At 38.8% G+C, this 21,921-nt stretch overlaps 1 protein-coding gene across 1 annotated transcript in view; it reads right to left on the reverse strand.

The window, feature by feature from the left end:
• The window catches only part of SHANK1 (SH3 and multiple ankyrin repeat domains 1), a 3,668,399-nt gene that overhangs the window by 2,854,052 nt on the left and 792,426 nt on the right, over nt 1-21,921 (reverse strand). The window contains exon 2 of the mRNA XM_044059396.1: nt 5,689-5,892. Within this exon, the coding sequence (XP_043915331.1) occupies nt 5,689-5,892 (204 nt within the window). The remainder of the gene's footprint in view (nt 1-5,688; nt 5,893-21,921) is intronic.

Raw genomic sequence — 21,921 nt, forward strand, 5'->3', positions numbered from 1 at the left:
GTGAAAGGTTTCGACCAGCTTTGTCAATTAACAGGTATTTGTACTAGGCCGAGATCCTACTTCTTAGAATCTGAGGGTGTGGAGTACAGGAAAAATCGCAGACATCATCTTCCTATATCAGAATCGTTATTGCAGCATTGTTCCTATGATACAGACTCTAGATCTCAGGGCAATCCAGGCAATGTTCGCTTTCCACATGTCTTAACTTCTACTTCCATTCCTGAGGATTTTCCTGATATTACTAAGGTTGAATATTCAGCAGAGACAGTTCCACTTGCCAAGTCTAATTTTCAGTTTTATATCACATGATTTGGTCATACTTCCAGACCTAGTGTGAAATACATACCAACCTGTACATAACTGTATATATGTACCTAGTTCTGTATAATTACATGACAAATAACTATTTGTATTGTTTGCATGTCAAGTGATATTCTCAGTACTGTATGATCTATTTCTCAAAGGGAGGATGTAGAACAGAGTGCGTGTGCTGTACTTTAAGAAGCAAATCAAGGACTGAACATGAATATGTAAATAGCAGGCACGTGCTGTAGTCAATGCCATTTTGAAAGTGCAACCAGAGAGTGAGCATGTATGAATGAATGTAGCTAGTTCGTACATAAGACGAAGTAACAACTAAAAACAGCAGAAAGAGTCCAACATAAAGTTTAAATAGACTTTAGACTTTAGAAAGAGCAGACATTACAGTAAAAATAGCCTTAATGTAATACAGTTTAACAGTTGGAAGTAGCAACAGAAACTCCAAGGACAAAAACAATGAAAATGCATGCAAGTATAGGAGGTGAAAATGCAAGACAAGCTTAACACACCACTAGCAGTTGTACAAGGAACTAAAGATATGGGGACTATGTGTAAAAATTATCTGATTAGGTGGGTGTTGACCGTAGAATTAGTAGCCAACAATTTCACTCTCCATTACAGGGGTCAGTGAGGCTGTGGTTGGTGCAGGATTCAGTAGCATGGAAGGGTTATCGATGATCAAATTATGAATCACACGTATTATAATGATAAACATGTACAGTACAGAGCAGCTTCATGATATTACAATCCTATTCTTGTCATATAGACTCAAGCAGAAGGTTTCTGTAAGGATTAATCCTATCATTACCATGTGGGCATAGGTCTTGCATGGGAATGTGGAAACATTCTTGCTACTGAGGAATTAATAATAGAATATTAACAAGAATAGAGTAGGTTCTGCACAATGAAAGGAAGGGGTTGTTGGCTATTTGTGAATTAACTGTGAATTGCTGTGGAATCCATAGATTAGCCAATAAAGTGCCAGATCGTACAATACTCCAAATATAGATAAAAGCATTCAGCCCAAGTCCAACAAGTCTCATCCAGTTGCTGAAGGTAAAGGTGGATTACTTCTCTAGGAAATAGTCATCCAGAATGAACATGTTCGACTTTCCTTTTCCAAAACACATTTAAATTACTCCAGACTAATCAAAGTAAGAAACTCAGCCAGGAATCATCACAAGTCTGTAGATAATTTTCAGACTGAAGCCTTTCCAACTATTACAGTATTTTGATAAAGGAAATTCCATTTTTTAATAATATGCCACGGTAATTGAACCCATCTTGCATGTTTATTCCATGCAAAATTCAGTTGTAGCCAATGTCTTTTATAAGAAAGCTGTTTAAATGTTTTTGCCACATTTTTCTAATATGTAACAGTTACAGTTCATTTTTCTAAGTCTATCTAGTGATAACAACCACAGCTCCTCATACAAGTCTGGTACAGCAGTGCTCCAGCAGTTTATATATTATCAATCTACTTCGGGTCTATATTAGTTCGCCGAAATGCTATTTCAGCGAACACCTAATCAGTGAAACAAATCCAGCAAAAATCATGTCAGTGACTCACTGAATTTACCCAGGGCAAAGAAGTAGTTGGCCAACTACACAACTTTGCCCTTTGCTCCACTGTATTGTGATCTCGGAGTTAGTATATATAGTTGGTGGGTGAGAGGCACAGCCCCCACATCAGGGGGTGTGGGGGGCAAAGTCCACCAGTTGGGTGGGTTCAGTTTGCTTAGATGTTGGTCTGTTGTGCTGTAGGGCAAGTATTTTCTTGCCCTGGGTAAATTCACAGAATAACTGAACTGATTTTTATTGAATTTCTGTCACTGATTAGGTGTTCTCTGAAATGTATCTCGGTGAACTAATACAGACCCTCTACTTCAATAATTACCTCCAGATGATAATTAGCATCAGACGAGCCTTATTTTAAGTACAGCAACTGAGCACTGTTACTTGATTAGCCAGTACAATAAGGGTGGTCATGATCTGTACAGATAAATAAGCTTTCCTGTATCACTATTACAAAGCTGGTGTACACAATCTTAATCCCTACTGAAATGCCAACAAACAGGTAGTGTCCTAGGTAAGCTCATGATGTGCGAAAAAATGGGTGACTACAACTCTTATCCCTCTACACAAAGGAGGGCCTTCCAAGGACCCGAGGAATTACAGATGCATATGTCTGATTAATCTCATATGCAAGGCCATGGAAAGAATTATTATGGACCTGATAAACTATGACATAGAAAACATGCAAATACTAGACCCTACCCAAACTGGTTTTGCCAAAGGCAGTTCATGTCTATATAAACCGGTGGACTTCGTGGCAAGGCCACTAAAACTATGGATGATGAGAAAATAGTGCACATTGCCTACTTCAACCTGGCCAAGTTGTACAATGCAATACTTGATTTAGGGATTGCAGATAAACTTAAAAAATTAGTTATAAAACCATATGTCACCCGATGGACAGCCACTGCACACTGATAGGACATAAGTTGTTAGGATAGGGGAATTTACCTTCACAAAGATTCTCGTCTCTAGTAGAGTCCCACAGAGATTGGACTTGGGGCCTCTCCTTTGTGGCATCTACTTCTCTGAAGTCAAGTCAAACATCAAGGGCCTGTGGCAGACCAAATCTGCAAATGACTGCAATCACTCGTGGTCGATCACAAGTGGTCATTGAATACCCTAAAAATGCAGCTAACCTTCAAGCTGGCTTAAAACAGACAAACAACTGGTGCCAGTACTACGGACTAAAACTCATTAAATAATGCATGATAGTATCCTTTGGAAAAAAAACAACCCCTGGAAACTACCACATTAATAATACATCCCCTAAAAGTAGATCTAGTGGTCAGGGATCTGAGAAGACATATTGACAGTAACCTGACCTTGGACCAACATATGTCTACTTTGGTGAGAAAACTATTTTACATAAAAATAAGGGCAGGTTATCCAGGTCCAAGGAAGTATTTTTTTTCACTGTACTTGGCTCTTATCAGACTATTCATTGAGTACAGCTAATCATTCAGCATGTACCTAAACAGACACTTGAAACATCTTTTGAGCCTATAAAGGATCTTCAAAAAAAAGTGCACACAGAGCAAACAACAAGTCTTATACAGACTGCCTCAATGTCTTATCCCTGTATTCAGTCCACAACAGACTGCTGCATGACACTCTATGCCTAACCTACCAGATATGCTCTGATCTGTCATGACAGATTTATTGCACATCCACAAAAAAAATAACATCAGAAATATCTGTTCATAGGACCTAATCCTCGCTTGTGACAAATAGGACATTTTGGGGTAAGAGGTATGTATTTCAAAGACTACCCCTTTTCTGGAGCAGGATTTCCATCTATGTGAAGCAAAGCTCATCCCTAACCCTTTTCAAATGTAACTGGACCAAGTGATGGGAAATCACAAATTTATCTTCTGGTTTGGCACCTATATCACTAATGGACAGGGGTAACCTGCGACTGCTTGATATGTACAAGCCTATACTGTAACCGTAAAATTCCTTGAGGTATTGGCACATGACAAATGTCAGCAAAATTATGTAAATTTGGATAAGCTTGGCTAGGCCTAAAATAGCTTTTGGGCTCATAGACTAGTAAGGATCTTTGAGCCTATAACTTTAAACTCTCTTATGGGGAGATAAGAGTTATATCTGCTGAAGGAAATCTGGCCAACATCATATATTCTCGCCCATCAGCATTACTTATATCTTTCTTGAAATGGTTTTCATTTTATTGAACTGGGCATCATTTATTGACTGCAGCCATGATGTCTAAAGTGATAGTTCTGTAAGAGCAGCCTGTCTTGATATGTGACGTACTGTTTCCTGAACCACACAGTAGGGAATATATGTGACAATACCTTGAATTTTCTAGAATTCAAGCAATCAATCCAATTAGACTTTTCAGACATTCAAAGATGCAAGACCAGAAGAATACACAATACCCTAATGAGACAAAAAAGAGATTTGCCAAGAAAATAATTAAAGTTTCTACTATATTTTAAGTTTACATTTATCAGGGAAAGCAAAGCATGTGAAGTATTAATAAAACCACAAAAACAGAAAGAGAATGAATCTGTCTGTAAGAAAATTGCTTGTTCTGAATGGAAACTTACATACACATTCTGTTTAAATCTTTCCAGAAATATTTTCATTGCGCACTGCCACCACTCATCTATTTAGTGGTAGCTACATAAGAATGGACTGCCCTGCAAGGAAAGGTTTTGCTTTCAAAATCATGTACCATAGAATACATATGACTGTACCTTCATATGCAAATTGTCCACGCACAATTTGACATCTTCATCTGTAAATTAGTCCACCTTGGTGCTAATGATAAACACTTGTTGTTTCATTGCATCTGTTGTAATATACTGGATGCCATCAGTACCAGTCTGGATCATTTATGCTGGATACCATCAGTACAAGTCTAGATCATTTTTCTCCTTTTTTTTTATATTTATTTTTTTGACTGGATGGGGGCTTCTGTAAAGGTAGCATAAGATGTGAAATCTTTCTCGGTGTACTAAATGCTGCACACGTTGCAGATATTTTCCTTCAAAAGTTACAAAATGTTCCAGCCTGACTGATGTTCACTGCAAAATGGTGCCTATGAAAGTATAATTTGTCTACCTGGTGGGAAGTAAAGTACAATAAAATGGCCTTACTGGAAGGCCTGCAAAGGAGTATTTCTTTTGAATATTTTCTATTCAAACATTTTAGCTATACTATCAAAACTATCATCACTCTTTGGAAAGAATTCTTGAACTTGAAAATGCTTTTATTTATAAACTGGAGCAAATTACATTTTTTGTTTTTGAAAGAACCTTCTGATATTCAGACTCATTTTGAAAACAACTATTTAAGCCTTACAAATATCATATAGCAAAACAAAACCAATATAGTGACTGGTATATATAGATCTCAAAGAATTACTTCCTTTTATTTTTTTTTTAAGTTTTAAAATTGCACTGTTGTTAAGAGTGAAAAGCAAAGGGGCAAAGGCCTGAAGCAACTACAATATGTGAAGCCAAATCGTAGAAAAATATCTCCTTTTAAACAGTTTGTTTATGCCAAGTCTCCTGACCTACCAAGGCTTCTGAATCAGATGGAACAAAATGTCTGAATAAGTAATGGCAGAAGCAGTATGTGATCTGAAAAAAAAATCACTCCCAAAGCTGAGGCAAATACATAGCATACAGATTTTTGACCAGCAATACAGTTTTATAAACAAAAGGACACATTTATTTCAGAAATAGAAACGGTTTACTATGCATTAGAGAACTCCTCTAGATGAAGTCAGAACAGTTACTCCTTATAATATTAACCAATTACCTCCAGGTAGGGGACCCCTTTCTCAAAGGACTGTGGGTACTCTCTCAGCAGTCTTTCTTCATCAAGAAACTTTGCATCTCTCCCATTTGTTGCTGGCTGGAAAAGACCATAGTTCAACACATCTTTGAGGCTTTCATTCAAGGTGCAGAGAATCTGATGTTTTGCTACCCAGATTGTGGCATCAGGATTAAACCGGAGGCATTTCTACAAAGTGAAGAGACAAAACAAAAAATAGATATGACTACATTTGAGTCAAAATAATAACGGTCATAAAAAGCAGTTGGGATCATCAAATTAAAGCAACTCTCTCTATTAAAGTCCCAGGCCATATTGCTGAATATACATGCACAATCTATTAAGAATTTATTGACAGTGGGGAAGATAAATAATACATTAAAACTATTAAACATTAACTTTTATCTACACCATCAAACAACATGCTTATAGACTACAATGCCGATCTTTATTTGAGATGTTACAATTAGTATTGTTGAGGTTGTGAGTCACATAGAGATGGCTTTGTAAAAACAAAATTGAACAGAAGTCACCACGATGCTGTAGATGAACACTATTTATTAATAAAACGAGCGCTTTCACGTACTGCCAAGGTACGCTTCATCAGGTTTATACATCTGCTTAAATTCAACCATTTTATACAAAAAACTCATCAATCAAATGATAATAATTAAAATCAATTCATTTCCATTTTATACAATCAATCAATTAAGGAATTAATTATTCAATCATGTTCCTTTTTTACCTTACTTTTTTAAATGCATAGTATATATTATACTAGGACGAACCTAGCTATAATAATACCTATATTCAAGAAATTCTAGCTAAACATCTACTTAATGAAATAAATATATAAGAATAAAATATATATATATTGTGATGAAAATTAGAATATATCTGTGCATATACGAAATATAAAGTATATATATGCATTAAAAATATACATTCTACTAATCAAACATATGCACTCTATATTCTGAAACATACTATATTCATCAAATACATAAAAATAACAAGTTACTATATACTTCATTAAGATGATACAAAATGTAAACACATAGTCTACGCTATTGTGCATAGTATATATATGATATATGTAAAATGTATATTACACTAGGCACAGAGATGGCTTTGTACTGTTAATTCACATCAACAAATGACTTCATTACCATGCTTTTTGTCTACCTGAGATGTATGAAAGGGATGCTGTGGATCAGTGGACAGCAGTTTCACAGCTTTTAGTAAATTAAATGACAATGTTGCTTGCCCAGTGTGTGTGAAATGTTCTATTGTGAAATTTGCTTTCATTTATTTATACTATTCAAGGGGTGTCTAAACTAAAAAATTACATCACATTGCTCTTTGCTCCTTTTGTCTTCATCTGTTTTGGAGCAGTGTTACAGTTCTCCACATATAAAGTGCATACATCATCACATCATAAAGTGCATGCTGCATCACATCATGGAAAAGGAGTTCCTACCACTGCTTAAAAGTGCTAGAGTATGAATGCATGATACATACACAATCTGCAATACAGCATAAGTCAGGTTTTAGTCTGCAAGTGACACAATTACAACATAAAAGAGACCTATCATAATCACTCTTGTTGATTTAAAAACCTTTGCATGCTGCCGCATAGTGTTTATGCATGGCAGCCAGCGTTCCTTATAGCTAAGTTCTAGTACACTGCACAAAGGGGTTAGCCCCACCATGTAAATTTTCTAAAAGAGAACATATAGAATTCCAGAATCACGGAAAAACTTTGTAAAGTTCATGTTACTCTCTGCCATGCTATCATCTCAACAAACTTGACACTGTCACCATGAGCCAAGCACCTTGCTTTTGATGCATGTAACCTGTTTGAAGTGCTGACATACCTTTGTTACAAGGCCATATTTAGTTGCATTGATCCAATGAATGACAAGCTACTCTCAGTCTATTGCATAATTTAAACTGCATGTAATCATCTCTGCAATTACAAGGCACACTATAACATTTTTGAACTAGTTCTCAGTAACTTCCACTGTTTTTAAAATACACCTTTCTCTTGCAGATATATATGCAGAATCAAATTACCTTGGTATGTAACAGCTGCCCACAATCTTGGTTGCACCTTCATGTGTGTGGATATACCATTCACCACAAAGTCAATGTAATCCCTAAAAAATTAAATAAATAAATGGAGTCTCCTCCCCCTATAAATAATCCACATTTCCCTATCTTGACTTGAGTAAGCTTTCTTCCACAAACCATTAGCTGAACAATACATTATTCTAACGGTCACAGCTATTTTTTTTATTTGTATCTTTATTTTATATATGTGTGTATGTGTGTGTGTGTATCTATATTTATTTTGTAATTCCGCACTCCGAATGGAAGCAGATTAAAGCTCTCATAGTTAGGGTTTACAATTTTTGCTGCTTTATAACACAAATAAAATAGAATCTACCTAATATCATTTTTAATAGATATGTAAGTTAACACAGCAGCAAAAGGAAACTGCATATATAATACAATAAAACCAAAGGAAAAAAGAAAGAATGCAAAGATAACATTTAAGTTGTCTTGTTAAATACCACTGTCTTTCTAGTTGCCCGCCTCTTATGTTAATCTGACCATATATCTCATTTCTCTCTACTTTCACTGGCTTATGTGAGTAATCACAAAATCATCATTTTTGAAATCCCACCCCTTCAATTATTTAAATTTATTGGCCATCCTACAGTATTTCATAGTACCAAAATACAAAAGTGACCACCCCTTTCAATACATCTTGCTGTTTTTAAAAATAGTAACTCTCCACTAAACCTTAACTTTTTAAAAAGGTAAAACTCAAGTTACCTACTTTCACATCTAACTTCTCTAGTGCACACTGCAGAGTGCATTCTTTTCAATCTGACCTTTAAGCATCCCTGTGACTAGCACTTTCTCTAATACCTGCTGGAAAGCACTAGGAAGCCTTAAACTCATACAAACACTGAACTCTCCTTGTTAACAAGGAGAAATTAGTAGGCACTAAACAGCCTATAATTGCAAAGTACCTTGCTAAGGAAACAGCTCCTATACTTTACAAAGAAAAAAAAAAAAAAGCACCAAACCAGGCATGTCCAAGGGTCAGCTTCCGGTGATTTCTCCTGTCCACCTGGTGAATCTGGGCATACTGGGGCAATGCAGCAATTGCCTCATGTACACAGACAACCCTCTCCTCCTACCACCCAACACTACAACCTGTGAGAGATGCACTTACATAGCCAAAATGGAAGCAAAGCTCTCTCCACCCAAGATTGTGCTAAACAGTCAAGAGGAGAAGGTTAACACCCACACTACACCTCAAGCAACACATAGCCCTTCTAAACCCGCACCACCAACACCCACATATAGCAACACTAAATCCACATATGCAGAGGCTCTTAACTGTAACCTGCCCAAGCAACAAAGACCTCTGAAGCTGAAACGCAAACAAACACCAATCACAACCAATGTGTCACATAGTTCACAACACCAGTGTGCCACCCAGCAACAGCCCCTAAGGCAAGACAATGTACCTAACACTTTAGTCATAGGTGACTCTATAGTCCGGCACACTGATGTCCCTCTCACCAGGTTGAATAAGGAGAAAATTACAGTCAGCTGCCTGTCAGGTGCCAGGATCCGCCACATAACGCATGCACTCCAGTCACTCCACAACAAGTACAAATATGACTCTGTCATTGTCCATGTTGGAGTGAATGACTTGAGATGTACCTCCCTGGACTACATGAAAAGAGACATGGAAGAGCTCTCGGATCATGTGGCCCAGGCAGGTATGACCCTAGCCCTGAGTAGCATCCTGCCTTCGCCCAGAATGATACCACAATATAAGGATAAAATGATTGACTTCAACAATTGGCTAAGCTTATGGTGTCATTCAAAGGGGATCCAGTATCTGTCTGCCTGGGATGACATGATTGACAGACCACGATTCTTTGCCAGAGATGGTCTGCACCTGTCGCCCCTGGGATTCAAGTTACTGGCTAAGGCTCTTGCCACCCCTATAATGCCTTTTTTAGGCAAACTTCAAAGGACAAAACCACCACCATAACAGGTACAAGCATGCAAAATCTGAACGTAATGCTACTCAATGCTAGAAGTCTAAACCTCAAAATACACTCTCTCGAGGCACTCCTAAAAATGGAGAACATCGATATCTGTGCAGTAAGTGAGACCTGGTTCAAGGCTCCAGAGAGCACCCCTGCAATACCAGGCTACAACTCTTACCACATTTTTCGGCCACCAAACCAGGACCGAAACACTAAAGGTGGAGGAGTGTCAATATTCACCAAGGATATTCACACCACCAGGCTAGTTGGCCAACACAATGTGTCTGAAATTCTCCAAGTGCAACTAACACTAGGTAAGACTGCAATCCAAATTGTAGCTTTCAACAGATCCCCCACCATACCCCAAGATTCTCACTACACCTTTCTAAACATGCTGGAAAATATTAAGATAGAACCAAACACCCTAATACTGGGTGATTTTAACTACCCTGCCATTAACTGGGAAAACTACTCATGTCCCAACACCTTTGCGCAACGGTTCTTGGAATTCATAAATTCCAACGCCCTGGATCAACTAATCCATAGTCCCACCAGGGGCTCCAATATCCTAGACCTGGTCATTACCAACATGGGAAATCAATGCTCCATACCTATGGTCACCCCCTCGTTAGTCAGGTTTGACCATAAGCTAATCACCCTTAACATCCACATCCCACCCCCACCACCCAGTAAAGAAACCACCATAAAAAACTTCTCCAAAGCCAACTTCATGTTACTCAAGTCAGAAGTGACAAACTTCATGACACCCATGCAGATGGGAACTGAAAGTTCAACTGCTGAATCCTGCACTAAGGCACTGTACGAGCACATCCACTCATGCATGAATCGTGCCATTCCAAATAGAACCAAAATACTCTCATCCAAAAAAAGGAAGCCAATCTGATGGTCCCCTGCCATAAACAAACTTTACAACAAAAGGAAGAAACTTTTGCAGAAAAGAGGAAAATCCCAGGATGCAAAAAACTCCCTTACTAGCCTCAGTAAAAAACTGAGATGCCTCATAAAATCCTCCAAAGCTAGTTATGAAAATAAAATTGCCAAAGATTCCAAAGACAACCACAAAGCATTCTATAACTATGTCAAGAATTTAAGTGGCAATGCTCAGATCTGTTCTGAGCTAAAACAGAATGGCATTAAATATACTGATCCGAATGATATTGCCAATATCCTGGCAGATCGATTCAGTGCCAACTTCACCCCCCTCTCACCCCCTAAATGGCCCATCTCAATACCGGAAGATTGCCAAATTCCAGTAATAACGGCCACACAGGTACAAAACACACTCTGTAAAGCCAAGAATACAGCATCCATGGGACCAGATGACATCCCGGGCTGTGTACTACATGAACTACAATATGAACTGGCACCTCACCTAAGTGTCATGTTTAATCATAGCCTCACCTCAGGTTTCGTGCCCACTGAGTGGCGCAGAGCTACAGTTATCCCAATCCACAAGGGGATCCACCTTGGATCCCGGAAACTACCGTCCCATCAGTCTGACAAGCCTTATCTGCAAGGCCATGGAACGTATTATCATGGAACTTATAAACAAAGACATTGGCAACCTTCAAACACTGGACCCCACCCAGTTTGGGTTTGTGAAGGGCCGATCTTGTCTCCTGAACCTGATTGATTTCTTTGAATCAGTCTCCAGAGCCATGGACAAGGGTAAGGTGGTCCACACAGCCTATCTAGACCTTGCCAAGGCCTTTGACACCATCCCCCACTCTGGAATCATAGATAAACTTACTAAGTTGGGCATTAATCCCTATGTCACCCAATGGGTTGCTAAATGGCTTACTGATAGAACCCACACTGTAAAAGTAGCCGACTCCAAATCCAGCTCCAGACAAGTGGAGTACCTCAGGGTTCAGTCCTGGGGCCGCTCTTGTTTGGCATCTACTTCTCTGAAGTACAGACCAACACTAAGGGACTTTGGCTAACAAAGTTTGCAGATGACTGCAAACTGGGAGCCATTATTGAATCCCCAGATGATGTGGATACTCTACAAAAGGGCCTTACAGAAACAGATGCTTGGTGCCAGAGCCATGGGTTCAAGCCCAATGCCAAGAAATGTACTGTTATCCCCTTTGGGAAAAAACATGTATCCATGAATTACCATATAGGTGGCAGTACACTAAACACAGAAAGTGTGATAAGAGACTTAGGGACACAGGTGGACAGTGGTCTCACCTTCGATAACCGCATCGCCACAACAGTCAGGAAATCCTTCTATGTGGCACACCTCATCATGAAGGGCTTTTCATCCAGAAAAAAGGAGGTCATTGTCCCACTGTACTCATCCCTCATTAGACCCATTATAGAATACAACACCCCATTTGGTATGTACCTCTCAAGACATCTGCAACAACTGGAAAGGCCTCAGAAATACCTCACTAAAAGAATCACAGGCCTAAAGCAGATGCCCTACGCTGACCACCTTAAAAAACTCCAGCTATACTCTGTCGCATATCATCTACTCAGAGCCGATCTCTGCTTAACATACAAGGCCATGTCAAACCCAGAGCTGTTGGACATGCTGCACTTAAAGAAATCCCAATCCCTCAGAGCTACACGCTCCAGGGATCTAAACCTTGTCATCACAATAAACAAAACATGCTGGAGGGATAGGTTCCTGACCCAGATTCTCCCCAGACTCTGGAATAGATTGGCCACACATGTCAAGCAGAGTGCCTCTTTGGACCTCTTCAAGAGGAACCTTGATGATTGGATGGGAGAAAGGAAATTCGCCCCAGGGATCACGTCAGTCACCCTGCTAGACAGGGGTCCAGGAAAGTAAATAATGTGGGAAGAAATAGCCAGGGAATTGTTATGGCTAGGCTTGTATAGGCCCTAGGGCTGATAGCCTAGTACCAACCTATGAACGTATATAGTAGTTATCACAAACAGTACTTACCACACAACCTGTTTCTAAGTAATAATATCACCAAACACAACCCATCATAAGAATATGAATTAATTTTGTTGACTGAATAGAAGGAAACATAGAATAAAACATAATGCATTCTGAGAAGAACCCTGAGGTGGTATTTATATAGACTGTAAAAAGTTTCACTAGGGAAAAATGAAAAAACCCTCCTGCTCCAGATGGGATCTCATGGACTCTTCATTTTAATGTAAAGAAACCAAAGCTGGTAATAACATTTAGGGCTGCTACGAGTGACAGTCAGAGCAAATGACTGATTCTAATGGTGGTTTGTGGACAGATGCAGTAATAACCAAGGCAATGGAATGCATGGTACTGCTATCGAGGGAAATTGTAGTGAAATGGAACTCCCAAGAACATGCAGCTGTCCTTAAGCTAGAAATAGAAATAAATGGTAATGATGTAAAAGAGCTGATCTTGTTAGTAGAACCTGAGGTATAAGGTTGAGTCACGGAGCACATGATGATAATAGCAGACTAAAAGTGTAAAGGGATGAAATCAAATATAAAGTGCATTACAAGAAGCAGTGCTAAGAAAGGGTATTTTTTGGATGTCTGTGCTCCTCTCCTAGGATGTATGGGGGAACACAGGAAGTGTGAATGATATACTGCAATGGTTCTATGGTAGCCTGGTAAGTAAAAGGATGGCTTACTGTGGGCTACTAATTGCAGCAAATGAGAAAAGAAGGATCAGCAATAAACCTCACAGATAGCTAAAAAGTACACAAAGAATGTCAAGCCAGATTATTTAGATTTATATGGCCTGACCAGGAAATGTAACATTACAAACCTTAAAGAGGATGGATAAAGATGAGTTGCATATGAATGACAAAGAATTTGAAGTTTTTGCTAGAAATACATTCAAGGCCAGCATTACTGATCTGATTGTTGTTATTTGTCTTTTCCTGGTTAGGCGTCGCCACAGCAGAACTCCGGTCTGCTAATGATTGGCAGTAGATTTTTATGGTGCCGAGTTGCCAGCCCGACGTCCAACCTTCAGCAAAGGCACGCCCATTCACGCATGTCTTTCAGAGGCCACTCGACCACTGGGAGGACATGCAGACTCCACACAGAAGGCACTCCAGCTGAGAATCGAACAGGAGAACATCTTGCTGTGAGGCAACAACGCTACCACTGTACCACCGCTTACTGATATGATAAACTAACAAAAAGAATAACAAAATAGCAGCAGTGTTTCTTGCTTATCTGCATATATCACAATGGGTGTTAGAAGGTAAATGAAGACATATCGATAGGGAAACCATATGTCATTTACAGGACAGTTGAAAAAAAAACATTGTAGAGTTGATAAAAATGTTTTTCCTTGTAATGTATATACAAATTAATTCTGTAAAAAAGCATACTCAGGTGAAAATCTATTGTGCATACATAAAGTACATTGTGGATAATGTTAGAAATTATTAAGGTCATACTCTGGCAACTGTCATTGGTATAGTCTTTACACTGATATGGGTTGCAATTAAATTATTTAACAGATTCATAGGTTAATAGGACTGGAAAATATGGGAGATAGGGTTTGTATAATAGAACGTGACTGGCTATGACAAGGATGACTGCCCCAGGAAAGACTTTACTATGGTTATTGAGCTGAACATAAGAGTGATTTAGTAACTAAACATTCATCCTCAAAGGTTGTTTATTAAGCTTTCATTCTTCATTGATTGTTTCTGCCTATGTGGTATTTTAGTCTCTCTCTCTCTCTATCTGTCCAGCTAATTTAATTTCCTTTCAACTTCTTAAACCGATCAATCACTATTTTGAGATGTCAAAACATATAGTTCTGTTACCTTAGCTCTTGTGGCTGGGTTGTGGTTGAAAAAGATTTTTATATCGAGTCAACAGTTAAAATGTATTTTGTATCTCATTGTTTTATTAGTTATGTTTCTCCTCATTTTGTCATTTTTGTATGCAGTGTATGTATCTCTTACATGATGTTTCTTTTTTATATATAATCATATCAGTGTTTCATTTTCCTTAATTTTTTTTTGAGCATCTGTTTTGCATAGGAGGGATATCAAAGTGCCTTGTTTCAATGAAGGGTGATATAGTCTTATATAGGTTGTAAGGCAGTCATGGTGAGAGAAATAAATGTGAAGGCTGAATGTAATTTTTGCACAATTTCACAATTTATAGATTGAGGTCTCTTATTCATTGGAGTGAGCTACATAGCAGAGACAAGTCACAAATGTTTGTGAAGATTAACAGTTGTAAAATGGTAGTCACAGCAGAGAGACAATTCCTAACCATGATATGTTTCAAACCCAGTTTACATTTGGCAGAATCAAAGGTGTGCCAGTGTATAAGTGGGATGTTTTTTTTTTTTTTTTGTACTTGTTCATTCTGTGACTCACTTTTTGTGATATACAGGGTTTCTGGATGTAAGGTATTTACCAGAGCCATTGGTGATCTTTGTCATTTGATTTGCCTTTTGATTGTGCAGTATACAAGTGGGAGACTGCTTTAATTTAGTGGTAGCTGTGTTTAAGGAAATCAGGTTCCCAATACTGAAAAGTAAGTTAACAGATACAAGCTGCCTTTCTGTAATCAATACTGTCACGGATGTTACCGACACCAGCTGTTGCTTCTAGGTGATACTGAAAGCTGCAGATGTGAGTGTGGGAACGAAAGGAGAATCAGCAATTCTAGAAGGGATGAAGACTCATAGTTTTTAAGCAGTGCAGGAAATGAAAGACTTTCATGTAATTTTCTCCGGCCACACAATGTAAACCAAAAAATGTTTGGTAAACTGAAGACAAGACATAAAGGCAATCCAATTAGGTAAAATGGGCTGCCAGGAATTACTCTAGTCATCTATTTTACTGGGCTCCCAACTTGAAATTCTGAATTCCGACATGCTGAAAAACAGAAAAGATCAGAAATGCAACGTATATGCATTATTTTTTTGAATGGTAACACAATTTGCTGTCTGTTTTATCAGATAATGTGTGTGTGGTTTATAAAATTCTATAACACATGCATTGTAATTTTAAAATAACCAATTAAGGAATATATTTCTTTGTAATACCTCCAATCTTGTTAAAGGCTTTATCAAATTTAACATTAAGTGCTTAAATTTCACTAACTCACTACTGATCACATTTAGCTTAGTTTACATAACACTTATTTGTTTTGCTATTAAGGAAAACAGACTTATTCATGAGAACCATTTTTTTTGCCACCATCTAGGGAGAACTATAGTACAAAAGAGTCAATACACTCACAAACATAGAGTTATTTTTCAGATAATTATAAATCTAACACTATACACTAATTTTCACAAACAATATAAATAAATAATCAAAAAAATCACTGGTTTACATTATAAGTTGTTCACTCATAAGAGAAACACCAACACAGTTTTATGGACATACAATTTATTCATTGGTTACATTAATGGAGCTATGCCATATTTATCTCAAACAGATGCACTCTGTGTTTAATTGTCAAACATAGAAGCAGAAACTGTACTGAACTCAGTGTGAGAAAAACTTAACACCAAGGAATGGATGCAGAAGTATTTATTAGTAAAAAAGTACAAACATATAAAAATTACAAATCAGTTTTAGCACTTTCGCATCTGTCCGGAGACTTCTTCACAAACAATTTTCAAATGCCTTAATTTCCTTTTATAACATGCTTAATTAAGTTACCGTGTTTTTTTAAACAATACCTACATACATAGCTTGGAAAGGGAATTAGTTCTCTATATGTGTATGTAGGTATTATACCAATAAATACACCTTAGTGTTGAGGGTCTCTCGCGTAAGGTTCCTGGTTGTTTGTATAGTTCGTCCCCCTGATTTTGATGGTTAAATGTGTAAAGCAGATGTATTTTACTTTGATTTTATGGACACTCTTAAAAAGACTGCTGAAGTCTGTTACAATATTCATTATGACAATGTATGCTCATAAAGAGTTTCCAAGCTTTGGGTGCAATATGGTGAAGGCAATGTCTACAGCTGAACATGACATATTTGTCTTCAGTGTTGCTTCCAGCTTGGGTGAACAGTAAGACAAAACTGAAGGCTGCCAGGGGATTCCAGATGATTTGGATGATGGTAAAGTGAGATCAGGAGAATTTTAAGATTAGCAACTTATACAAAAAAGAAGTTATCTAGCACAATAGGGATACAGAGGTATTCCATCTCCATGAGTGCAGTACAGTGGAGTTCTTGCCTTGTTGAGACATTGATGAAGTGGTTTTGTGTGCCACAGAGATTTTGCAGAATACTATTGTTAATGATGACTGTCGTGAAGAGCAAATACTTACAGATTTCTATCTTTGTTAATAACAGCCATTTGGCAAAGTAGCCCAAGCTAGAAGTTTGAGATAAAAGTTACTGTAAGCATCTATAATGTGGTCATTAACTGTTGAACAAAGGTCACTTGTGTATTGAGAGAAAGATAATGTAACATCCATTCCAAAGCCAGGCTTTTGTTAATCATTGTAGGGCAGATATTACAGTAAAAGAATGCAGGTGTGAATGTATTCATTCTGTAGTATTGTTCTCAGACTTTTTAACTTGGTGAATATATTTAAAAATAGCTAGCAGATGAAGCAATCTGCCATGTATACATAGCTTAACCTGAGTAGTTTAGCAACTGACTGATTAAATTCACCTGCTCTGATAAAAAAAGTTATCTGCACAAACTAAGGCTTTTTTTGTAAAGAAGGACAAGATTCAAGGCCTAAAGATAACTTGAAAAACGGAAATGGGGAAAGAATGAGTCTTTGAGCAGTCACAGTGATAATGAAGCCTAAGGAAAAAAGAAGGGGCGATGCAAATGCTAAATGACTAGTCAGTAATACAGTCAGAAAATCCAAAATTACAGCTTTGGACAATGCTGTTTTTAAATATTCAAGGAGAGGGTGAGGGAAACAAAATCAAAAGGTTGTTTTCTTATTGTTAACAAGTTAAGCAACCATAAGCTTTCTCTGATTCTTGCATGTAAAGATGATGAGGAAAAGCTGTATGGCTGTGATGTTACTTCTAGAAAAAATCCTGCTCAACACACAAGAGCTTGTATAGGCTGTGATTGTAAAAAGGGAGGGAGAATACAGTACTTACATGAAGCTGACACACAAACTTGCACATGTGTTTGTGTGTGCATGCATAATCCTTTAGCTGTACATCTCTAATTCACTTACAGCAAGTAAATGGAAGAAACATCAGTTACAGCTCTGTATAAGTATTTAATGGACATATTTTTTTATTTGTCTCCCCACAGCTGCCTAACTGTTAATCCTAGGACCTCTCTTTATTCACATAGGGTTACCACCTTTTCAAATGGCCAAAGTGGGACATTTTCGGGACAAACATCAGATTTTACAGGCCGACACATACCCACGGTCAGTACAAAGGATAGAACTTAACTTTTTTGCTTAAATAATAGCTCATTCTTGTAGCATTTTAGTTGCTTATTCTGTTTCTTGTAACATTTAGGTATTTCAGATAAAGAATAACTGTTTTATGCAACTATTACATAAAATATAGGACATAATTATGTCCTACAATCTCAGGATATTTGCCATTTTTAATATTTTTTGCCAGGACACAACTGCCCAAAGAGGGACTGTCCCACGCAAAGTGGGACAGGTGGTAACCCTATATTCACAGGGTTTACTAAGCTTGCTTAGTCACTTTCAGATTAACAGTGACCCTTGTCTGGGTCTGGTGGAAAGTGATCAAAACATCTGACACAATATCATTCTTCTGCAAGAACTGTTTCTCCTACTTCTCACCCCTCTGCCCTCCCTGTGACACCCTGTGGGTGGATTGTACAATGGATGTCAGTGTTGCAATGACCCTCACTTCTCAGATTAGCCCACCCACAGGCAGTGCACTGTGGTTGCCTCTCCAGTATTCTTTTATGGAACTGGAACTCTGGCTTTCTGCCCAAGTGTGCACACTTTCCTATTTCCACCTAAATAGGCATACCCATCATCCCCAACAGCACCAGAATAACTATTCAAACTCATATCATTCATGCCATGGTCAGATTCAAACTCATATCATCCATTCCATACTCAGAGTCAAACTCGTATCATCCATGCCATTTTCTGAGCTTCATCCATCAATGCCTCCAAGTCCAGTGTAATGCAACCATTGTTTGATGAGATCATATTATAATATTGAGATTTTCATGAAAAACAAATAGATTCATAGGTAGGTACTAGGCTATTGTCTCTAGGGCCTATATAAGCCCAGCCAAAATGTTACCCTGGTTTTCGCCACCCAAGAAAATTATTTTCCTGTGCCCCTGTTGAGCAGAGCCACAGAATTGATCCCTGGGGTGAATTTCCTATTTCCCATCCAATCATCAAGGTTTTTCTTGAAGAGTGCTAATGAGGAGCTCTGTTTGACATAGATAGGTAGTCTGTTCCAGAGTATGGGAAGTCTCTGGGACAGGAATCTATACCTCCAGCATGTTCTGTTTATTGTGGTGACAAGTTTTAGGTCCCTAGAGCATGTAGCTCAGAGGGATTGGGATTTCTTTAAGTGGAGCATGTCCAATAGCTCTGGGTTTGACATAGCTTTGTATGTTAGGCAGAGATCACCTCTGAGTAGGTGATATGTGACGGAGTAAAGCTGGTGTTTTTTGATACAACATGTTCTGTTTATTGTGGTGACAAGTTTTAGGTCCCTAGAGCATGTAGCTCAGAGGGATTGGGATTTCTTTAAGTGGAGCATGTCCAATAGCTCTGGGTTTGACATAGCTTTGTATGTTAGGCAGAGATCACCTCTGAGTAGGTGATATGTGACGGAGTAAAGCTGGTGTTTTTTGATACAGTCTTTATAGGGCATCTGTTTAAGGCCAGTAATCCTCTTTGTGATGTATTTCTGTGGCCTTTCCAGTTGTTGTAGATGTCTTGTGAGGTACATACCAAAAGGGGCATTGTACTCTATAATGGGTCTAATGAGTGATTAGTAGAGGGGAACAATAACCTCTTTTTGTTTGGATGAGAAACCTTTTGTGATGAGGTGAGCCATGTAGAAGGATTTCCTGACCACTGTGGCAATGTGATTATCAAAGGAGAGACTACTGTCCACCTGTGTCCCAAGGTCTCTTATCACACTTTCAGCATTAAGTAGACTACCACGTATGTGGTAGTTCATGGCTACAGTGTTTTTACCAAAGGGGATGACAATACACTTTCTGGCATTGAGCTTCAGGCCATGGCTTTGACACCAGGCATCTGTCTCAGTGAGGCCCTTTTGTAGTATGTCCACATCATTAGGAGTTTCGATTATGGCTCCTAGTTTGCAGTCATCTGCAGGCTTTGTTAGCCAAAGACTTTCTGTGTTAGCCTGTACTTCAGAGAAGTAGATACCAAACAGTAGAGGACCCAGGACTGAACCCTGTGGTACTCCACTTGTCACTGGTCTGAAGTCGGATTTGGAGTCTGCTACTTTCACAGTGTGGGTTCTGTCCATGAGCCAGTTGGCAACCCATCTTGTGACATAGGGATTTATACCTAGTTTAGTGAACTTATCTGTAATTTCAGAGTGGGGGATGGTATCAAAAGCCTTGGCGAGATCTAGATAAGCTGTGTGAACCACCTTACCCTCATCTATGGCTTTGGTGACTGCTTCAAACAAGTCATTCATGTTTAGGAGACATGATCTGCCTTTTACAAACCCGAACTGGGTGGAGTCCAGAGTTTAGAGATTACCAATGTCTTTGTTTATGAGTTCCATGATGATACGTTCCATGGCCTTACAGACCAGGCTCATCAGGCTAATGGGGCGGTAGTTCCCGGAGTCCGTCATGGCTCCCCCTTTGTGGAGTGGGATAACCGTCGTGGTGCACCATTCAGTGGGCACAAAGCCTGAGGTGAGGCTATGATTGAACATGGTACTTAGGTAGGGTGCCAGTTCATTCTGTAGTTCATGTAGAACGCAGCCTGGGATATTGTCAGGTCCCATGGATGCTGTGTTCTTGGCTTTGGAGAGTGTGTTTTTTACCTGTGCAGCCGTGATTACAGGAACTTTGCATTCTTCCAGTATAGAGATGGGCCCTCTAGGGGGTGAGAGGGGGGTAAATTTAGCACTGAACCTATCTGCCAGGCTGTTGGCAATATCAGTTGGTTCTGTATATTTAGTGCCATTGTGCTGTAACTCAGAGCTGATCTGAGTGTTGCCATTGAGATTCTTGACATAGCTATTGAATGCTTTGTGGCTGTCTTTAGAGTCAGTGGCAATTTTGTTTTCATAACTAGCTTTGGAGGATTTTATGAGGGATCTCAACTTATTACTGAGGTTGACCAGGGAGTTCCTCCAGTCATGGGATTTTACTCTTTTTTGCAACAGTTTCTTTCTTCTGTTGTAGAGTCTGTTTATGGCAGAGGACCACCAGATTGGCTTCCTTTTTTTGGAGGATAGCATCTTGGTTCTAATAGGGATAGCATGATCAATGTACTCATGTAAGTGCTTATAATGTGCATTTGTGTAGGATTCAGCAGTCGTACCTCTATTGTCCATCTGCATGGGTGTCATGAGGTTTGCAACTTCTGTCTTAATAAGTGTGAAGTTGGCTTTGGAGAAGTTTTTTATGGTGGTTTCCCTAATTTGGGGTGGGGATGGGATGTGGATGTCTAGGGTGATTAACTTGCAGTCAGATCTGACCAATGATGAATTGACCTCTGGTGTGGAACACTGGTTGCCCATGTTGGTAATGATCTGGTCTAGGATATTGCTGCCCCTGGTGGGGGTGTGAATATGTTGATCCAAGGCATTGGAATTTATGAATTCCAGAAAATGTTGAGCAAAAGAGTTGGTACATGAGTAGTTTTCCCAGTTAATGGTGGGGTTGTTGAAATCACCCATTATTAGGGTGTTGGGTTGTACCCTAATACTTTCCAGTATATCAAGAAATGAGGAGTGCGAATCCTGGGGCATGGTGGGGGGTCTGTAGCAAGCTACTATTTGGATTGCTGTCTTGCCCAGAGTTAGTTGCACTTGGATAATTTCAGATGTATTATGCTGTGCAACTAGCCTGGAGGTGTGGATATCCTTAATGAATATGGACACGCCTCCACCTTTAGTGCTTTGTTCCAGGTTAGGTGGCCGAAAGTTGTGGTGTGAATTATAGCCTGTTATCGCAGGGGTGCTCTCTGGAGCTTTAAACCACGTCTCTGTCACTGCACAGA

This window comes from Protopterus annectens, chromosome 17.part0, assembly GCF_019279795.1.
Source record: "Protopterus annectens isolate FY-2018-M chromosome 17.part0, PAN1.0, whole genome shotgun sequence".
NCBI classification, from domain to species: domain Eukaryota; kingdom Metazoa; phylum Chordata; order Ceratodontiformes; family Protopteridae; genus Protopterus; species Protopterus annectens.